General features: G+C 33.9%; 2 protein-coding genes across 3 annotated transcripts; both read right to left on the reverse strand.

The window, feature by feature from the left end:
• Nucleotides 1-2825: 2825 nt before the first annotated feature.
• Nucleotides 2826-9695, reverse strand: LOC103992307 (uncharacterized). The gene is made up of 6 exons (XM_009411954.3): nt 9371-9695; nt 9106-9250; nt 7868-8128; nt 6890-6971; nt 4397-4590; nt 2826-3493 (listed from the first exon to the last, which is right to left on the reverse strand). Exons 1-6 carry the CDS (start codon nt 9604-9606, stop codon nt 3176-3178), a joined length of 1236 nt encoding a protein of 411 aa, XP_009410229.2. The 5' UTR covers nt 9607-9695; the 3' UTR covers nt 2826-3175.
• A 1557-nt stretch (nt 9696-11252) lies between these two features.
• Nucleotides 11253-13798, reverse strand: LOC135584528 (large ribosomal subunit protein eL32z-like). 2 transcript variants are annotated; one of them, XM_065118003.1, is made up of 5 exons: nt 13739-13798; nt 13600-13637; nt 13371-13465; nt 11690-11871; nt 11253-11582 (listed from the first exon to the last, which is right to left on the reverse strand). In XM_065118003.1, exons 3-5 carry the CDS (start codon nt 13458-13460, stop codon nt 11453-11455), a joined length of 402 nt encoding a protein of 133 aa, XP_064974075.1. In that variant the 5' UTR covers nt 13461-13465; nt 13600-13637; nt 13739-13798; the 3' UTR covers nt 11253-11452. The 2 variants fall into 2 exon arrangements, with proteins under 2 accessions (XP_064974075.1, XP_064974074.1); XM_065118002.1 differs by having other exon boundaries at nt 13600-13764.
• Between the last annotated feature and the right edge of the window lie 1571 nt (nt 13799-15369).

Genomic DNA, 15369 nt, shown 5'->3' on the forward strand with positions numbered 1-15369 from the left:
CCTTTCGACTAGTTTAAGTAAGATCTAATATACACAATGTAAATTACATATGATCAAACAATTTATAATAATTTAATCTAAAAAATATATGAACACTTATCAATATACAAGGAAGAAAGTATCACTATAATAAAATAATATAATATTAATACTTTGAGATTTTTAATAAATATTAAACTATCAATATCATCTCTGTTTCACCTTTAGATAAAATTTCAAGATATCTAATGTTCACATATAAAAATATTTATAAAGAACTGATACCATCCCTATGGAATAGTATTACTACAATTGGATATATAACCATAAACTATAAAGTTATCAAAAATAGTATCATTTCTCTCATCACATAATTATTCGAATTAGATTTTTTTAAAATTATTTAAATATTTTAATTATGTATGCCATTATGAATATTATTTTTTAATATAATTTAAGATTAATTTCTTAATATAATTTTATAAGTTATTGGTCTAGGCTATTTTGACAATTACAAGATCAATACAATAATATAAAATATAATTTAAAATATCTTATAAATGATAAAATCTTTATTGTAATTCACATCCAAGTTTACCATCTTAAGCTTCTGTAGCAACTACCAATTAGATAAAATATACAGATATGAGTTACAAATAATATTCACCAAAAAATTTTAATCTAATTTATATTAAAATTATTCAATCATAATAAAAAATAATAACTGTAATAATTATCAAACATTAATCAACATAAAAAACTCATATGATAACTATAATCATGGTAAAACATAAATAATATATTTATGTGAAAATAAATACTATTTTATAATTTCAAGCATATGCATGTGAATGATCAAATAAATATCTAAGAATAATAATTTTTTATTTATTATATGCAAAATATTATCAATATGTCATATAAGAAAATCATAAAAAATATAATTTATATAACTTTTAATTTTGTATGGAACCTTTATACCAGTTAACCCTATTAAATTGGATAGATCCAAAATGAAACTACTCAAATTGGACTCATAGATTTGGGTCAACCATTCGCCCAATTAGGCTCATTAATATTAAAATTGATTAAAATTAAAAATTAATTAAAAATTAATTTTTCTTTGAATTTGATCAAGACTTAATTAATCGAATCTAAATCTAATCAAATAATCACAATAAAGTCATGATCAAAGCATTCGATTAAAATAAATCAAATTAATTAATTTTATAATTAAGGATATGAGTCAAGAATTTTTAATTTCTAAAGGGTAAAACTATACTTTTAATTAGGATTATATTAATTTTTTTTATTTTTTAATGGCATAATTGGAAAGTAAACTTGGGGACACATATTGAAATTATTTGATTTATAAGGGATAAAACTATCCTTTTAATTAAAAACCCTAATTGTTACTCTCTTTCTGTGATCGTTGTGCGAGGCATAGTCATTGCCACCGTGGACAACCATCGCTTGCGTGTGGCCTCCTCTACCCACATGCGACTATGTGCATATGTCGCTCATCGATCCCCATGATTGCCACGATGTGGCTATACATACACACGTCGCCTAGCAACCCCGTTGGCCTTTGGCATTCAGTGACGTTGACTACAGCCAGTAAATGCCATCGCAATGGCATTATTGCAATCGTTAAACGCAACAATAGTGGCCAAAGCTATCACACATACAATAATTGCATTTAGACTAGTGATCACGAAAGGCCATTGCCTTTAATAATATTATTATCAATAGAAAGCTGTCGATGGTGGTCCATCAGTCAAGCACAATAAACCTCGCATTGCCCATAAGCAAGTGACATGACAGATTAAATAGAAAAGTAAATCGATAATGTAGATGAATCATTCATGTATAGTAAATAAAAACCAAATAATACCTTTTTACAAGCAAAAAGTACTAACAAATAGATCTAAAATATTTGATTTCATAAACTTAGCTCTAATACCAAATGTGATCATAAAAACTATCCTTATGCTTTAGTTATGTGAAAAATTTTATTGTCAAAATCTGAAATAAAACAACAATAAATCTAAATTTATGTGGTTTAAAAAACTTTTATTTGACATGCGGACGTGTCGTCATCGGATCTGAAAACTATAATGATGTTGATCTGCAAGGAGTAGATTCATATTTTCTTATCTTTCTATCTTTTATAGGACTATTGTGAGTAATGGATTAGGGATAAAGGAGAGATGAAAGAAAATACGTAATCTCTCATTGATTGATTCACGTGACTAAGGGGAGACGAGAGAAGATATATAATCTCTCAATAATGTCATGCATCCTTATATCTTCTTATCCGTGTATTTGCATATTCACATATCCACACATTGTATTTTTAGTCCTTAGGAGATTTTATTTATTTATAGATAAAAATAGAGGGTTTAGGATAAGAAATTAGAAGAGACCTTATCAAATAATAGATGGGACCTATAATCTAATATGAACTGCTGCGGTTCCTTCTGCTGTTGGCTTCCTTAAGTTGGATTAAATCTACGTAGCATAAAAATGATGGGTGGAATTCAGAGTCATTTTTCCATGTTGACAGTTCCAAACCAACTAGAAATTTATTAGAAAAGGCTCGCGGCTTTGATGCTGGATGATCTAAAAATGTCCTTGCAAAGGAAAGGCAATGTGTAACAGTACATTAACCTAACCAAGGCCTCTCTACCAGAGGCAGGTTCAGGAAACAAAGACTCATCTGTGGCATAATGCACCAAATCTAATTGACCAACTCATTGCTGTTGATCCAAGTTTGTGAAGGTCAATAAGTTTAAATAATAAATCTTTAAATCTTTGGTACATGACTAAAGGAAAAAAAAGAACAATTAGGAAAACATTTATATGATCTCAATAATACATCTTTAGATCCTTGTTGCATTGTTGGTGCATCACAGTGCACTATAGTTAATTTTGTCATCTGGATGATTAACCATCCCAAAACAAATGACTGATTGCCGTACCAATCAAGGCAGTGCATTCATCAATCACACTATTAACAACTACACGACCTTTTAAGAAAATACACGACTGCTTCCTTTTTACATTCGAGGAAAAACAAAAATAAAACATGCATCAGGACAGCATGGAGATTACACAAACAACTGAACACTGGAGCAGTTAGATGTCCTGAGAGACCGGACTTTATAGCAGGCTGAAGAAGGTTTATTGATGAAAATCAACCAATATGTCTGGTCTTTCGATGATCTGGTCTAAGTTGGGCAGACTCAACTTGGCTTGACTCTGCTCCATTGTTTATAAGCTTCTTTAAAATGCATGCCATGGCCAGCTGGGTGCCAATGTTAGGGCGGCGTCGAGAAAGGCAAATGATGCCACCAAGAAGCAAAAGCCCGTTTGCTATCCATTTCTTTGAAGATCTAGATGGGTTTTTCTGTGAAATATCCACTCTACTTTGACTGCCGAAGTCACTGCCTGATCTCTCTTTAACTTTCTGAGTACTTGTCTCAGTAGCATTCGTTTCCAACTCTGGTGGGACCTGAGTCAGGAAAAAACATCGACTTCAGTTTTAAAAAATTAGGTTCTTTTATGATTTCATCAACTTGGAACTTAAGGAAATTGTTTACAGATGCATAAAGCAGCATGTCTACATAGACCAACAAACCCATCTGTCTTCATTACAGCGGACAAGACAGAAGAACTCAGTGGTGGTGCTAACAGGTTTGACCATGTCTTGACATTGCATGGCACGAATCTTTGTAAAAGGGTTTTGAAAAACGTCTAAGCCTTTTAAACAACTGCAGTGGTATTCTGATGAACTGAACAATTGGCATAGGTGCTAGCAAATAAAAGCCACCACAGAGATGGTCAAGCATGAGCCTTCAAAGCATGCAGCTTATTAGGCAGGAGTTCATGTTAATAGGGGAAAAAAGGGAACCACATGGATTCCAACAATTGCTAGTCATATTTATCTTATTGAAACATGATGAGGAAGGCATTTTGCTAGAAGCAAGAATATCAAACAATACCCACCTGTTGTCAAGGATGCCAAAGAATCAATTTATTGCATCATATATTACAGATAATTAGCTGCAACTGAATTTTAGAATTTCAGATAAACATAGATCTATTCAAATGCCCTTTTCTAGACAATATGAGAGACCAGGGAAAACTTCTGATTATTTACAACAAGTAACACTAATTCAAAAAGAAACTTGCACATAGATGACCTAAACATTATCTAGGTAAAGCCACATAACAATGCAGACAGCAAAGACCAGCTGCATTTGAGAAATATATCTATCTTCCTTGCTTACATCTACACACACCCTTATTTTGCTAAGATTAAATGGAAGACTTAAATGGTGAGAATCTGATTCTCTTTTATCCCTTTCCATCAAAGAACTATTAAGCAACTTGAAGTTGGACTACTAATGCTGACCTTTTTAGTAAGTCTAAGAAGAATGGGGACCAATATTGAACGACAAGGATGGGAAGAATATTGATGCAGTGCACTATTCATCTTAGACACATAGCTCCATATTCCCTTGGCAAATGCCAGTTTTGCCATCTCAATATTGAGTCCAGCATCTTCTTGGTGCACCATTGTTATCTCACATGCATCCCTACCAGGAACTGCAACCGAAAGCTTCATCCAGTCACCACCAGAGATAAAAAGATGAGAGATGACAAAAAAGGATATACAATTGACAAAGAGCTATGCTGATGAATAATTCATGTTCTTTGAACTTTATATAACTGCTAAAATCAGATTTGTAGTGTTTTATCTTTATCAACTATTAAAAGAAGATTTAATATAATCAACTAATAATCTGAATGCATAGAATTCAGAACCAAGCTCAGGTAAAAAATAATACACTACTGTTTTCAGGCTGTTTTGATTATTCTATTGAAGTATCAGATGTTACCATATACTGATGATTTTGATATCAAGAGGGAGCTTGATTTTGTACAGCCGATCACAAGTAAACTTTTCCAACTTGTTTTACAACCGTGACACAACAACAACAATAACAATAATAATAACAAAGCCGTAAGTCTCAACTATTTGGGGTTGGCTACATAGATCTTTTACCACCATTGAGATCTATAAAAAATCATATGTTTAGTTAAGTTCAAAGTACTTAAATATTTATTTATATTAAAACTTTTTAGGTCTTTTTCTGCCTCTCTATGTACCATTAATATTAATTATTTTACTTCTTTTGGCTATCACATCCTGCGGTCTCCTCAGCACATGCTCATACCATCTTAAACAATTTTCTCTCATCTTATCTTCTATCAAAGTGATGCATAGTTGTTCACAAATAAAAATATTTCTTTTCTATTTTTTCTAGTAGCTCTATATATCCATCTCAATATTCTCATCTTGGTAACATAAACTTTTTATATATGTTTTTTCTTGACTACCCAACACTCATATCCATAAAACATTGTTAGTCTCACAACTGTCATATAAAATTTTTCTTTTAATCTTAAAGGTATCTGATGATCACACAAAACTTCTGACTTCCCTTGTCATTTTAACCATACTGTTTTTACTCTATGAATAATATCTTCAGCAATCTCTCCATTTTATTAGATAATTGATTCAAGATACCTAAAGTCTTTTCTTAAAAAGACTTCTTGTCTATCCAATTTAACTATATTATCTTATCTATTTCTAGAATCACTAAAATTATATTTTATATATTTGGTTTTAGTCATAGTTAATTTAAAACCTTTGATTTTTAAGGTTTGCCTCCATAGCTTAAGTTTATAATTGATTTCACTTAGGCTCTCATCAAGTAAGATAATATCACCAGCAAATAAAATACACCAGAGAGGTCTATCATGTAAGTGACTAGTAAGTTCATCAATTATCAATGTGAAAAGATTGAGACTTAATGCAAATCTTTGATGTAATTCTATGTTAATAGGAAACTCACTAGACACACTCCCTATAGTTCTAACACTAGTAGCTATATTACCATACATATATTTAATAACATCAATATAATTAGTGGATACATCTTCCTTTTCTAAAACCTACCATAATAAATCTCTACGAACCCTATCATATGTTTTCTCTAAGTTAATAAAAACCTTACATAAGTCTTTCTTTTTCTCCTTATATTTTTTCATTAATTATCATAATAAATAAATAACTTCTATGGTTGATTTTCCAAGCATAAAACTAAATTAATTTTTAAATATTTTTGTTTCAAGCCTTATCCTACTTTTGATAACTCTTTCCTAAAGTTATATAGTATGGCTCAAGATTTTAATTCCTCTATAAACAATTTTATATGTCATTCTTATTTTTGTAAATTAATACTAAAAAACTCTTTCTTCATTCATCAAAATATTTTCAAATCTCATAATTTTGTTAAATAAGCTATTTAACCAAGCTACTCCCTCGTCCCTTAAACTTTTTCAGGCCTCAATAGGGATATCATTAGGTCTCACACTTTTAGTTATTTTCATCTTCTTTAATGCGGCCTTTACTTCATTAGCTCTAATTTTATGAATAAATATATGATTATTAAATCTATTACTTTATTTATTGTTAATTCTAAGTCCTAGTTTGAGATTGGAGATAATCTTTCAATTGTGATAGGATAATAGAAATATTTCATGCAAGCATGGTTTGAGATTGGAGATAATCTTTTAGTAGAATTTGAAGGCAAGGGTTTCATTGCACATTAACTGACATTAATGGTAAATTTAAAGATTATAAAATTTTATTATCATAGACTACAACTATATAATAACAACGAACCAACATTATGTATATTGGAAACCATGAACCTAGTCAAACCATGCCTTCCAAAAAAGCAAGAGTAGTTGATGCTAGCAACTAGTAGAGCAATTGTTAGATGACACGTTACTCAACAACAATGTTATCATAAACTTGATAAGAGAAGTTTCTTGCCTTCTCTTATACACCAACCCGATCTGAAAAAAACAACACGAACATACTTCTTTTCCCGTGGAGCTAGAGGATGTTCACAATCCTACAAAAACAATAAAAAATATTTTAAGTTTTAGAGAAAAAAGACATCAGAGCAAAGTTAGAAAATTAAAAAAGCGATAATTCTCAATTTTTTTCTTTCTTTCTTTCTGATGAAAGTTAAGCTACGAAAGCAAAATTTGATCCCAAGACATTGAGATGTATTATTAAGTTCTTCATAGCTAACACCCTCATAATTCTTGAAAGGCTGCGAGATATATAAGAATAAGTCTTCAGAACTTGACTACTTTGGGTCAACTATTTCCATCATTTTGTTTTTAGCAAAGACAATGTCCTCAATTGATGAGCACAGCCATTTGAGATGACTCTGCATGCCTCATTTACAAAACCGTGCACTTGAATAATTCTATTGTTGGCCATATCCTGATGATTGAAAATGAGTATCCGAGATTCAGAAACTCTGAGTGGTAAAATAAGATATTTCTATTTCACATCTATTTTCTGTAATAACATCCGCTACTATCAGTTTGCCCACCCTATTTGCAACAACATTAGCAATAGGCACTAAATTCATTTATCAGATAGGTGACAATACCTTGAAATGTGGTTCATCTTCAGTTATCATTATTTCAGTTGTAAGATACAATATCTGGGTTTCTTTCATTAAACTAATGTGTATCCTCAAGTTTGATGTATTATCAGAAAAAAAAAATTTGATGCCATAGACCTAATGGATGAACCTAGCAGTATCTCTTACTCTAAATTGTCAGTTTAAAAGCAAAGCTTGGACGATAATAATAAAAGATATATTATGCTGCATAAACTCCAAAAGATTTCAGAAATAGAAGATATACCATCAATTGAGAATGATAAAGCCACTATATATGTGTACAATTATCTCTGCAAGCTTGCTGGCTGATAAATATTTGTTTACATTACCTTAATAAGGCAAAAGAAAGTTTTGTCTTTTCCTTCCCACACACGCCATGCTAACACATATTCTCTTGGGGTCAGGAATGGAAACTTTTTTACAGAACGCCCAATTTCTGTCCCACTATTTTCATCAACTTGCAGTTGGTCATGCTGAATCAAAATCTTGTCCCACTCTTTTCTGTACTCATTATCCATATAGAAATCTCTTAATAACTCTGCCGAACATTTCTCGAATGTTGTAACACTAAGGTATTTAAGGGGACCATCCTGTGAAACCATGACAGTAAAATTCAGATGAAAGTTTTGAAGTACATGTCTTCCACAATTTGCTTAAATAGAAGATTGGATTGCTCTACAAACACTACATTGGCTGAAGTCTCTGCAGTAGTCCACCCTTAAAATAAAGAACACTAAGATACAAATTAAAGAATGTGACATTTAGGCAACGCTAAAGTGCAAGAGTTGAACTAGACTTGATTTACAAGAGCTGTTTGAATCTTGGAATTGCATGAAAAATCAGGAAAAGTATCTAAGGAGGCACAATTTTTTTCATCCCTTGAGCTATACTGCAGACCAGGGAGTTGAACACAGTTACGTACAAAAACAATCAAGTGTTATAGCTGGTTAAGGTTATCGATGCAACAAAACAATCAAGCATGAGAAAGAAGATAATCTCTTGCAATTAAGCAGGTGTCAGTTCTGACTAGATTTCACAAATAATTTCTATAAAACAGAGGGAAGCAATGATCATGAGCATCTGATTGATGCTTTAAGCAAGAGATGTAGCCAGTTCCCCTGCCAAGAGAGGGGGGAAAAGGGACCATAATGCCATCATGAAGTCATTTGATATATCACTATCCCTGTTAAAACAGAACGCATTACAAGCCAACATGCCACTATCCCTGTTAATTTTATATATCGCTTCTAACAAAATAAATAAATAAATAAAATAAACATAATGCCATCATGAAGTCATGAACAATTGATAAAGCCGTTCAAGCATTCATAAGAATTAAGTGTCTAGCTTGTCACATTAGAAGCTTTAAAGAAATACCATATTGAGATTCGATGAGTCCATTTTGATGTCTGAAAAAAATGATGCTGTAGCAACTGGTTTATATGACTGAATTAGTGAATGATCAAACGCTTAAAATCGCACTTTATGACAAAACAATAAAGTGCCAAAAGCCCAAAATTCATGCGTGCGTAACAGTTTCGTCTTAACAAATTAGTCAGAAGCATACTTTTGGCCGGCAGCACTTCGCTTTGTAGGATACAAGATCACTGCATTTCTCAATCACATCTTCCCATCTCTCATTTTCTTCGAGATTCCCCTCCAAACTAACCATCAAGTCTCTCAGATCAGCATCAGTTATGAGCTTAGATATCCTGCAGAAAGATCCACGCGAACCTTATTAATCTAAAATAACACTTTTATCAGTGTCAAACCGATACCAACCGCAACAAAACAAAAAAAGAGGGATCGAAATCATGAGATCCTGGACAAACCCTGCCGAAGGACCTCCTTCCAAACTGCCCATCGTGGTCGAGGCCGGCGACGATCCCGCAGCTACGGAGGCCGCCCGGTGGCGACGGGAGAAGAAGAGCCGCAGGAGCTGCCACGAGAGAAGGAGGAGCATGACGACCGCCGTCGCCCAACCGCCGCCGGGGTTCTCCCGCCAGAACTCGTCTGAATCGGGCAGTGCCCTCGCCGAATTGGGTGGTAGGGTTCGGGGCTCGGCCATCTAGTCGGCAGAGATGGGAAGGAGAACGAAGCGGAGAGGCGTGCAAGCGAGTGAGAGATGGATTGGATTCGTCGCTTCATACTCGGACAAGAAACAGTGGGCGGGTAATTTTGGAGTTTTGTCATATTAGTCCTCATGGCATTCATTATTCGGCGATTTTCCTAAAAAATACCTATCTCTTCTCGCTTTATTATTTTTTAAAACCGTACTCTTAATTAAAAAATATCCAAAATATTTCTAAAAAATTTCTCATTAAATTTTCACTCTTATTTTTTTTTTTACAAATTTTAAACTATTATAATTTTTTATTTGGCTTGTTTACCGTTTATAGTATTTTTATTGAGACACTAAAAATACTATAAGTGAAAATATATTAGGTTTTTTTCGTTTAATCATCAAAATATCATATTTTTAGGTTTGTAATTGGCTTAATAGAGATTAAGAGTTTATTTTTATTATTTAAAAATATTTTTTAAATAGATTTTATAATATTTTTTATTATGATGATCAAAGCACTATAATAAACTAAAATTTTATTTTTATTTGGGTGATATTAGTCGTAAAATACTTATTTAAATATGATATATCAAATGGTTTCTAACATATTTTAATTCTATTTGACTCCTTTATTAGTATTTTTAAGAAGGTTTTATAATGCTTTAGTTACCATAATAAAAACATTATAAAATAAAAAAATTATAAGAATTTTTTTTTGAGAAATAATTTAGATATTTTTTGAATTAGTATTGATTGAGAAAAACTAAAGATGAGATATTATTTAAAAATACGTAAAATATGAATTTTTTAAAGAAAAATCGTCCTTTACTATTTACAAATATCAGAAAACATAATACACATAAGAAATCAGTAATAATTAATTTATCAGTTCTCATGGAAAAGAATAGCCTCAAACATGTCACGTGAAAGTGCTGCATATATCACCATGTCCTATCGTGATATATCTCCGTCTTTGTTCAATTAGATTTTTTATGGAAAAATATGTACAACACAAAAAGTCTAGTCTTCTTTAATTATTATAGATTATATTGAAATTTATGCGGCATAAGAAGATAAGATCCGGTGAGTCATGGTCTTTGTCTTCTATTTCTTTATGAGGGTGGATATGGTTTTTGATGCTGTATCAAGACTTTGTCAAGAACAAGACAGACAATGAACACTACTTTTTTTTTTGGTCAGAGATTTGTATTTAGGTGGACTGATTCAATCCTGCAGAAATGAATGAGATTTATAGATGCACATCTTTCCATATCAAATTCGTGAAAAAATAATTCCACTGGGAATGGTTTTTTAGGAACAATTTGATCCACCTGAAAGACATATATCTTACCCTCGTCATCTAGCATCGTGTGAATTGGGTTACTGGTCAAGTCAACCGTTGTGATTAACAAGACCCCATAGATCAATAAGTATCATGAATTTTAATTCCGGTGATATAATCTTCATGCATAAGATCAATGATGCGAATAAAAAAGATGCACACCAAATGAAATCATGTCGAAGAACATTTGGCTAGGTAACATCATGGAAGCCCCAAGACATGATGCAGTATGGAAAAGATTGACATTATAAAACCTTCACATCATCAGCATAATCAATTTTAAGCACAAAATTGAAGCTTGAGCCAATTATGTGAATGTTGACTAACCATTATAAGGTGCAAATAACCAAACTCTTGTTATCAAAACTAGTTTTCAAGCAACACAACAGGGTATCTCAAACAATTTGTCTACTAAGAAATTGACAAATCACAATGTGCTAATTAAAGAAAACTGAACTTTGAACCGCATGATGATGTAGACTTCCCAGGCAACAAATGACAATTAGCTCACTCGTCCTCCTGACTACGCAACCTTGCTAACTTGTTGGTGACAACAATGTCAAGCTGTGCGGCACGCTCAACAATATGCTTGCGCTTCTTTGTCGAGATGTTGTGAGCAATTTCAGCACAATAAGTCCTGAAAGAGAAATTAAAAACGATAATTAGAACAAAGGAAGTGACAAATAATGCATTTGAATTGCCATATGAATATCTAACCCAGATGCGAGATTCGTAGGGGTTTACCTGTTGTGCATCATGAGCAACTCCAACTCAGCAACATTGTGAACCACAAATTTCTTAAATCCATTTGGCAGGTAGTGGCGTGTCTTCTTGTCGGAACCATACCCAATATTTGGCATTAAGATACATCCTTTAAACTTTCTTCTTACACGGCTATCAATACCCTTAGGTCTACGCCAATTTGTCTGTCACCATAATATTCAAATTGTGAGGCAAAAGGAAAATAACCAATCAATGCAAGCATTAAAGAAAGTAGAAGACTCTGAAGATAGCTCAAATTTATAGGTACTACCACAGCCACAGAGAGAGGGATCTGAAGATGCTAGCAACATTGGGTAATGTTACGAGAAAATACTATCATTTTCTGACTAAAATCAAAGCATTTGAAATCTGCTGGCTAAAGCTGGCCTAACTAAAGCACAAATCAAAATTCTCAATCATAACACTTTTGCACTAGTGAAATTACAAGACTGACCATCAGTTCCTTCAGTAAGAGAGAGAGAGAGAGAGAGAGGAGGGAAGAATATAAAAGCATGACAAAATTGTACACCTCCTTGGGAACAATAATTTAACCACGTAGAAGACTGTTTGATAGATAATTTCACAACAACTGTAATCCTTAACAATCACAATTCTTACATCAGCACACTGAAGTGACTATTAACCCACGCACGTTACAGTTTTCACTTTGTCTATGGATACAGAATGAACATGTTTTAAAACAAATGTAACTCGATACAAATGAAATTGGAATTCTAACTCCTAGGACATTTTACATGTTTCTTGAAGGCCACCTGTTCAATCTGACATCTATAGTTATAACTAGGACTCCAAGACCTTTACAAAATATAGCAATCTTCCTAATCAGTCACATGCATCTACATTAAACTCAGTAATTTATTTTGTGCTTACAATATTTATAGATTAATTATGAGAAGTAAATCTTCAATATTGCTCCAAAAATTATTGTTCAGATTACTGCAACTATCAACTTCATTTAAAATTTAATATCACTATGCTGAATTCAGGCATTAAGAAAAGGAGAAGAATAAGTTAATCCTAGCAATTATCTATAATTCGATGAAGCATTTGGATGATGGTGAAGCAACTTATAAAGTATTACAAAAGATGATGTCAATTTTTTTCAATTTGAATAAAACAGTCTCTTATTAGTCAAATGGTAATCTATGTGGATAAATGTTCACAGAAGCCTCTCTTCAGTCAAACAACTCAGCCAAAATTTAAGAATCCAAACTAAACTTCCATAATCATTTTGTGGATGATCGACAAAACTTAACAAGTATGCATAGAACAAGAGCGAGTTTTCACCAAACCCGGCTGACTCACATTTTCATCAGTCTACTTAACTTAAGAGCATCGTGATCAATCGATCTAATGTAACTATGCATAAACTTACATATTTTACCACATATCATCATTAAATATCATCTGCTGTGAAAACACTAGGAAAGAACGTATACAAGTGACAATAACAAGACATAGAAACAAAGACAAAGGCAGTACCCCTTACGACAGAAGAATCAACCTAAGAGGGCGACCTATGAATCGACTACAATGTCAACAGCTTACAGCAAAACCAAGTACCCAACCATCAACAAATGTAGCATAAGAACCAAACCTGTATAATACATTTAGGAAACCAGGAGTAACAAATCAATCCTACCTTCACGCAGATCTTGCGGTCGCTCTGGGGCCTCTTGAACTTCTTGACGCGCTTCTTCACGATCCTCTTCGTGAGCAATGGAACCGCCATTTGTTCTTTGCGAGCACCAAAAAATAAAGAACCGTTTTTTCAGAAAAAAAAAACCACCATTATAATTCTTTTTCCACAAAGCATCACAAGAAGCAGAAAGACAACAGGACATTCAGCGTCAAGAATCGGGCAGAATTACCTCACAACGGCTCGAAGACCACCGGATAGAGAGGCGGACTGCACACAGAGAGATCAATCGGATGAAATGTAGTATTAATACAACCGATATCGAGAACCCTAACCCTCAAACGAGAAAGGGCAAAAGAAGGGCGGCTTACCTCGGCGTTCTATCTTATCAACCCGCAGCCAAAGTCCTAACCCTAAGAGACCGACGTTTATATAGGGACGCATCTGGTGTGAGTTCGATCCACCGTTGATTCACTGCCGCGGCTTCCATCATCGGACCCTGGACTTGAGCGGATGCGTCAACCGAGGAAAGTTTCTGGGTGATGTGGCCTGCACGTCACGCTATCTATCTGTTATATTTCAATGTATTAGTTAGTATAATATTTTAAAAACAATCCCCGTGTTAATGTTATGGGTGAGTCACCAATTAGTTGTCAAAGGCATCGTCTTCGGGTTAGGCTCATCCGGATCAATCTCGATCCGGTTCTCGATACTGAAGCGTAAGTAATTGGATCATTATTGCGTCAATTTCGATCCGAGTCCGCTACGAACTTGATCCGATCGATCAGTAACATGATAAGTCGAGTTCCCATCAGAGAACGCAGCAGTAGATCTCGGCCGTCCAAAAGACCCAAGCGAAAAAAGTAATTAATATCCACCTGCAAACAAAGAATCCTATTTCCTCTCTCTCTCTCTCTCTCTCTCTCTCTCTCGCGTCAAGAACGAAACCCTCGAGTCTCTGATGATCTCCTCGCTCATAGATCTATCTTCTCGTTGCCTTGGCTTTGATTTGCTTTTGTCTATTAGATCGAGAAGAGAAGTTGCACTGTGGGATAATTAAGCGGGCATTTGAATGTTTCTACAAACTTAGATTTGTTGTCGTCTTCTGATCAACAGGGAAACAGGATGAAGCTAGCGGGAATTGTAGCACAGTGATGCATGGTATCACCCGAGACATAGGAAAGATGAGCTTACGTCAACAGTTACTGTACAAGTAGAGTTGCATTCACACAATAGACTGTTGACTAGGAAGAAAGATGAAGTGGACAACGACGACCGCAAAAGCAATCGGTGGCGACGATGGCATTTTCTCACGGCTTTTTCTTCATAATATATGGATTACTTAAGAAGAATAGGATTGAGTTGGACTTTCTAAGGGGTTATTCATGGGCAGCTCGCTATAGAATGGCGGGTAGATAGGAAAGGACAAAGGAATTGCACACCCCACGGACAACACTCTTCTCGTTTCATCCATCGTATGGTCCAAATCAACGTCATAGTCCTCGTCGATCGATGTAAAAGTAAGTTGTTGGAAGATTTGGAATTGCAACTCCATCCTCAACAAGATGATGTGCCTCGCCTGCTGCATGGTATAACTCACCAAAGCATTCAAATGCTAAAATAAAGAACCGTAGATGTTAATAATTGGTTGATGATAATTATGTTGTTATGTTTTAGATAGTTATCATGTTCTAGTTCTAAATAGTGACTCATGATCTAAGAGTTAAGGGGGTAGTATTTACACTTCCTCAATATTGAGGTGATATGATTCTATAAATAGGATCATAATTCATGAAACGAAATAGATTAAGGATCGGACCCCTCTCGACATTAACCCCCCGGCCAATGTTAAGGGATCGGACTTCGGACATAAAAAATACCCTCAAGTCGGGAATCCCCCTCTTGACATTAACCTTTTGTACAAGAAGGCGGCACTAAAGCAAGAATCCAAGCCCCTGCTCTATCTCGGGACGATCCAATGAATGATGCTTCGACCTGACCC

Source organism: Musa acuminata, chromosome BXJ2-7, assembly GCF_036884655.1.
Source record: "Musa acuminata AAA Group cultivar baxijiao chromosome BXJ2-7, Cavendish_Baxijiao_AAA, whole genome shotgun sequence".
In the NCBI taxonomy this organism is placed as follows: Eukaryota; Viridiplantae; Streptophyta; class Magnoliopsida; order Zingiberales; family Musaceae; genus Musa; species Musa acuminata.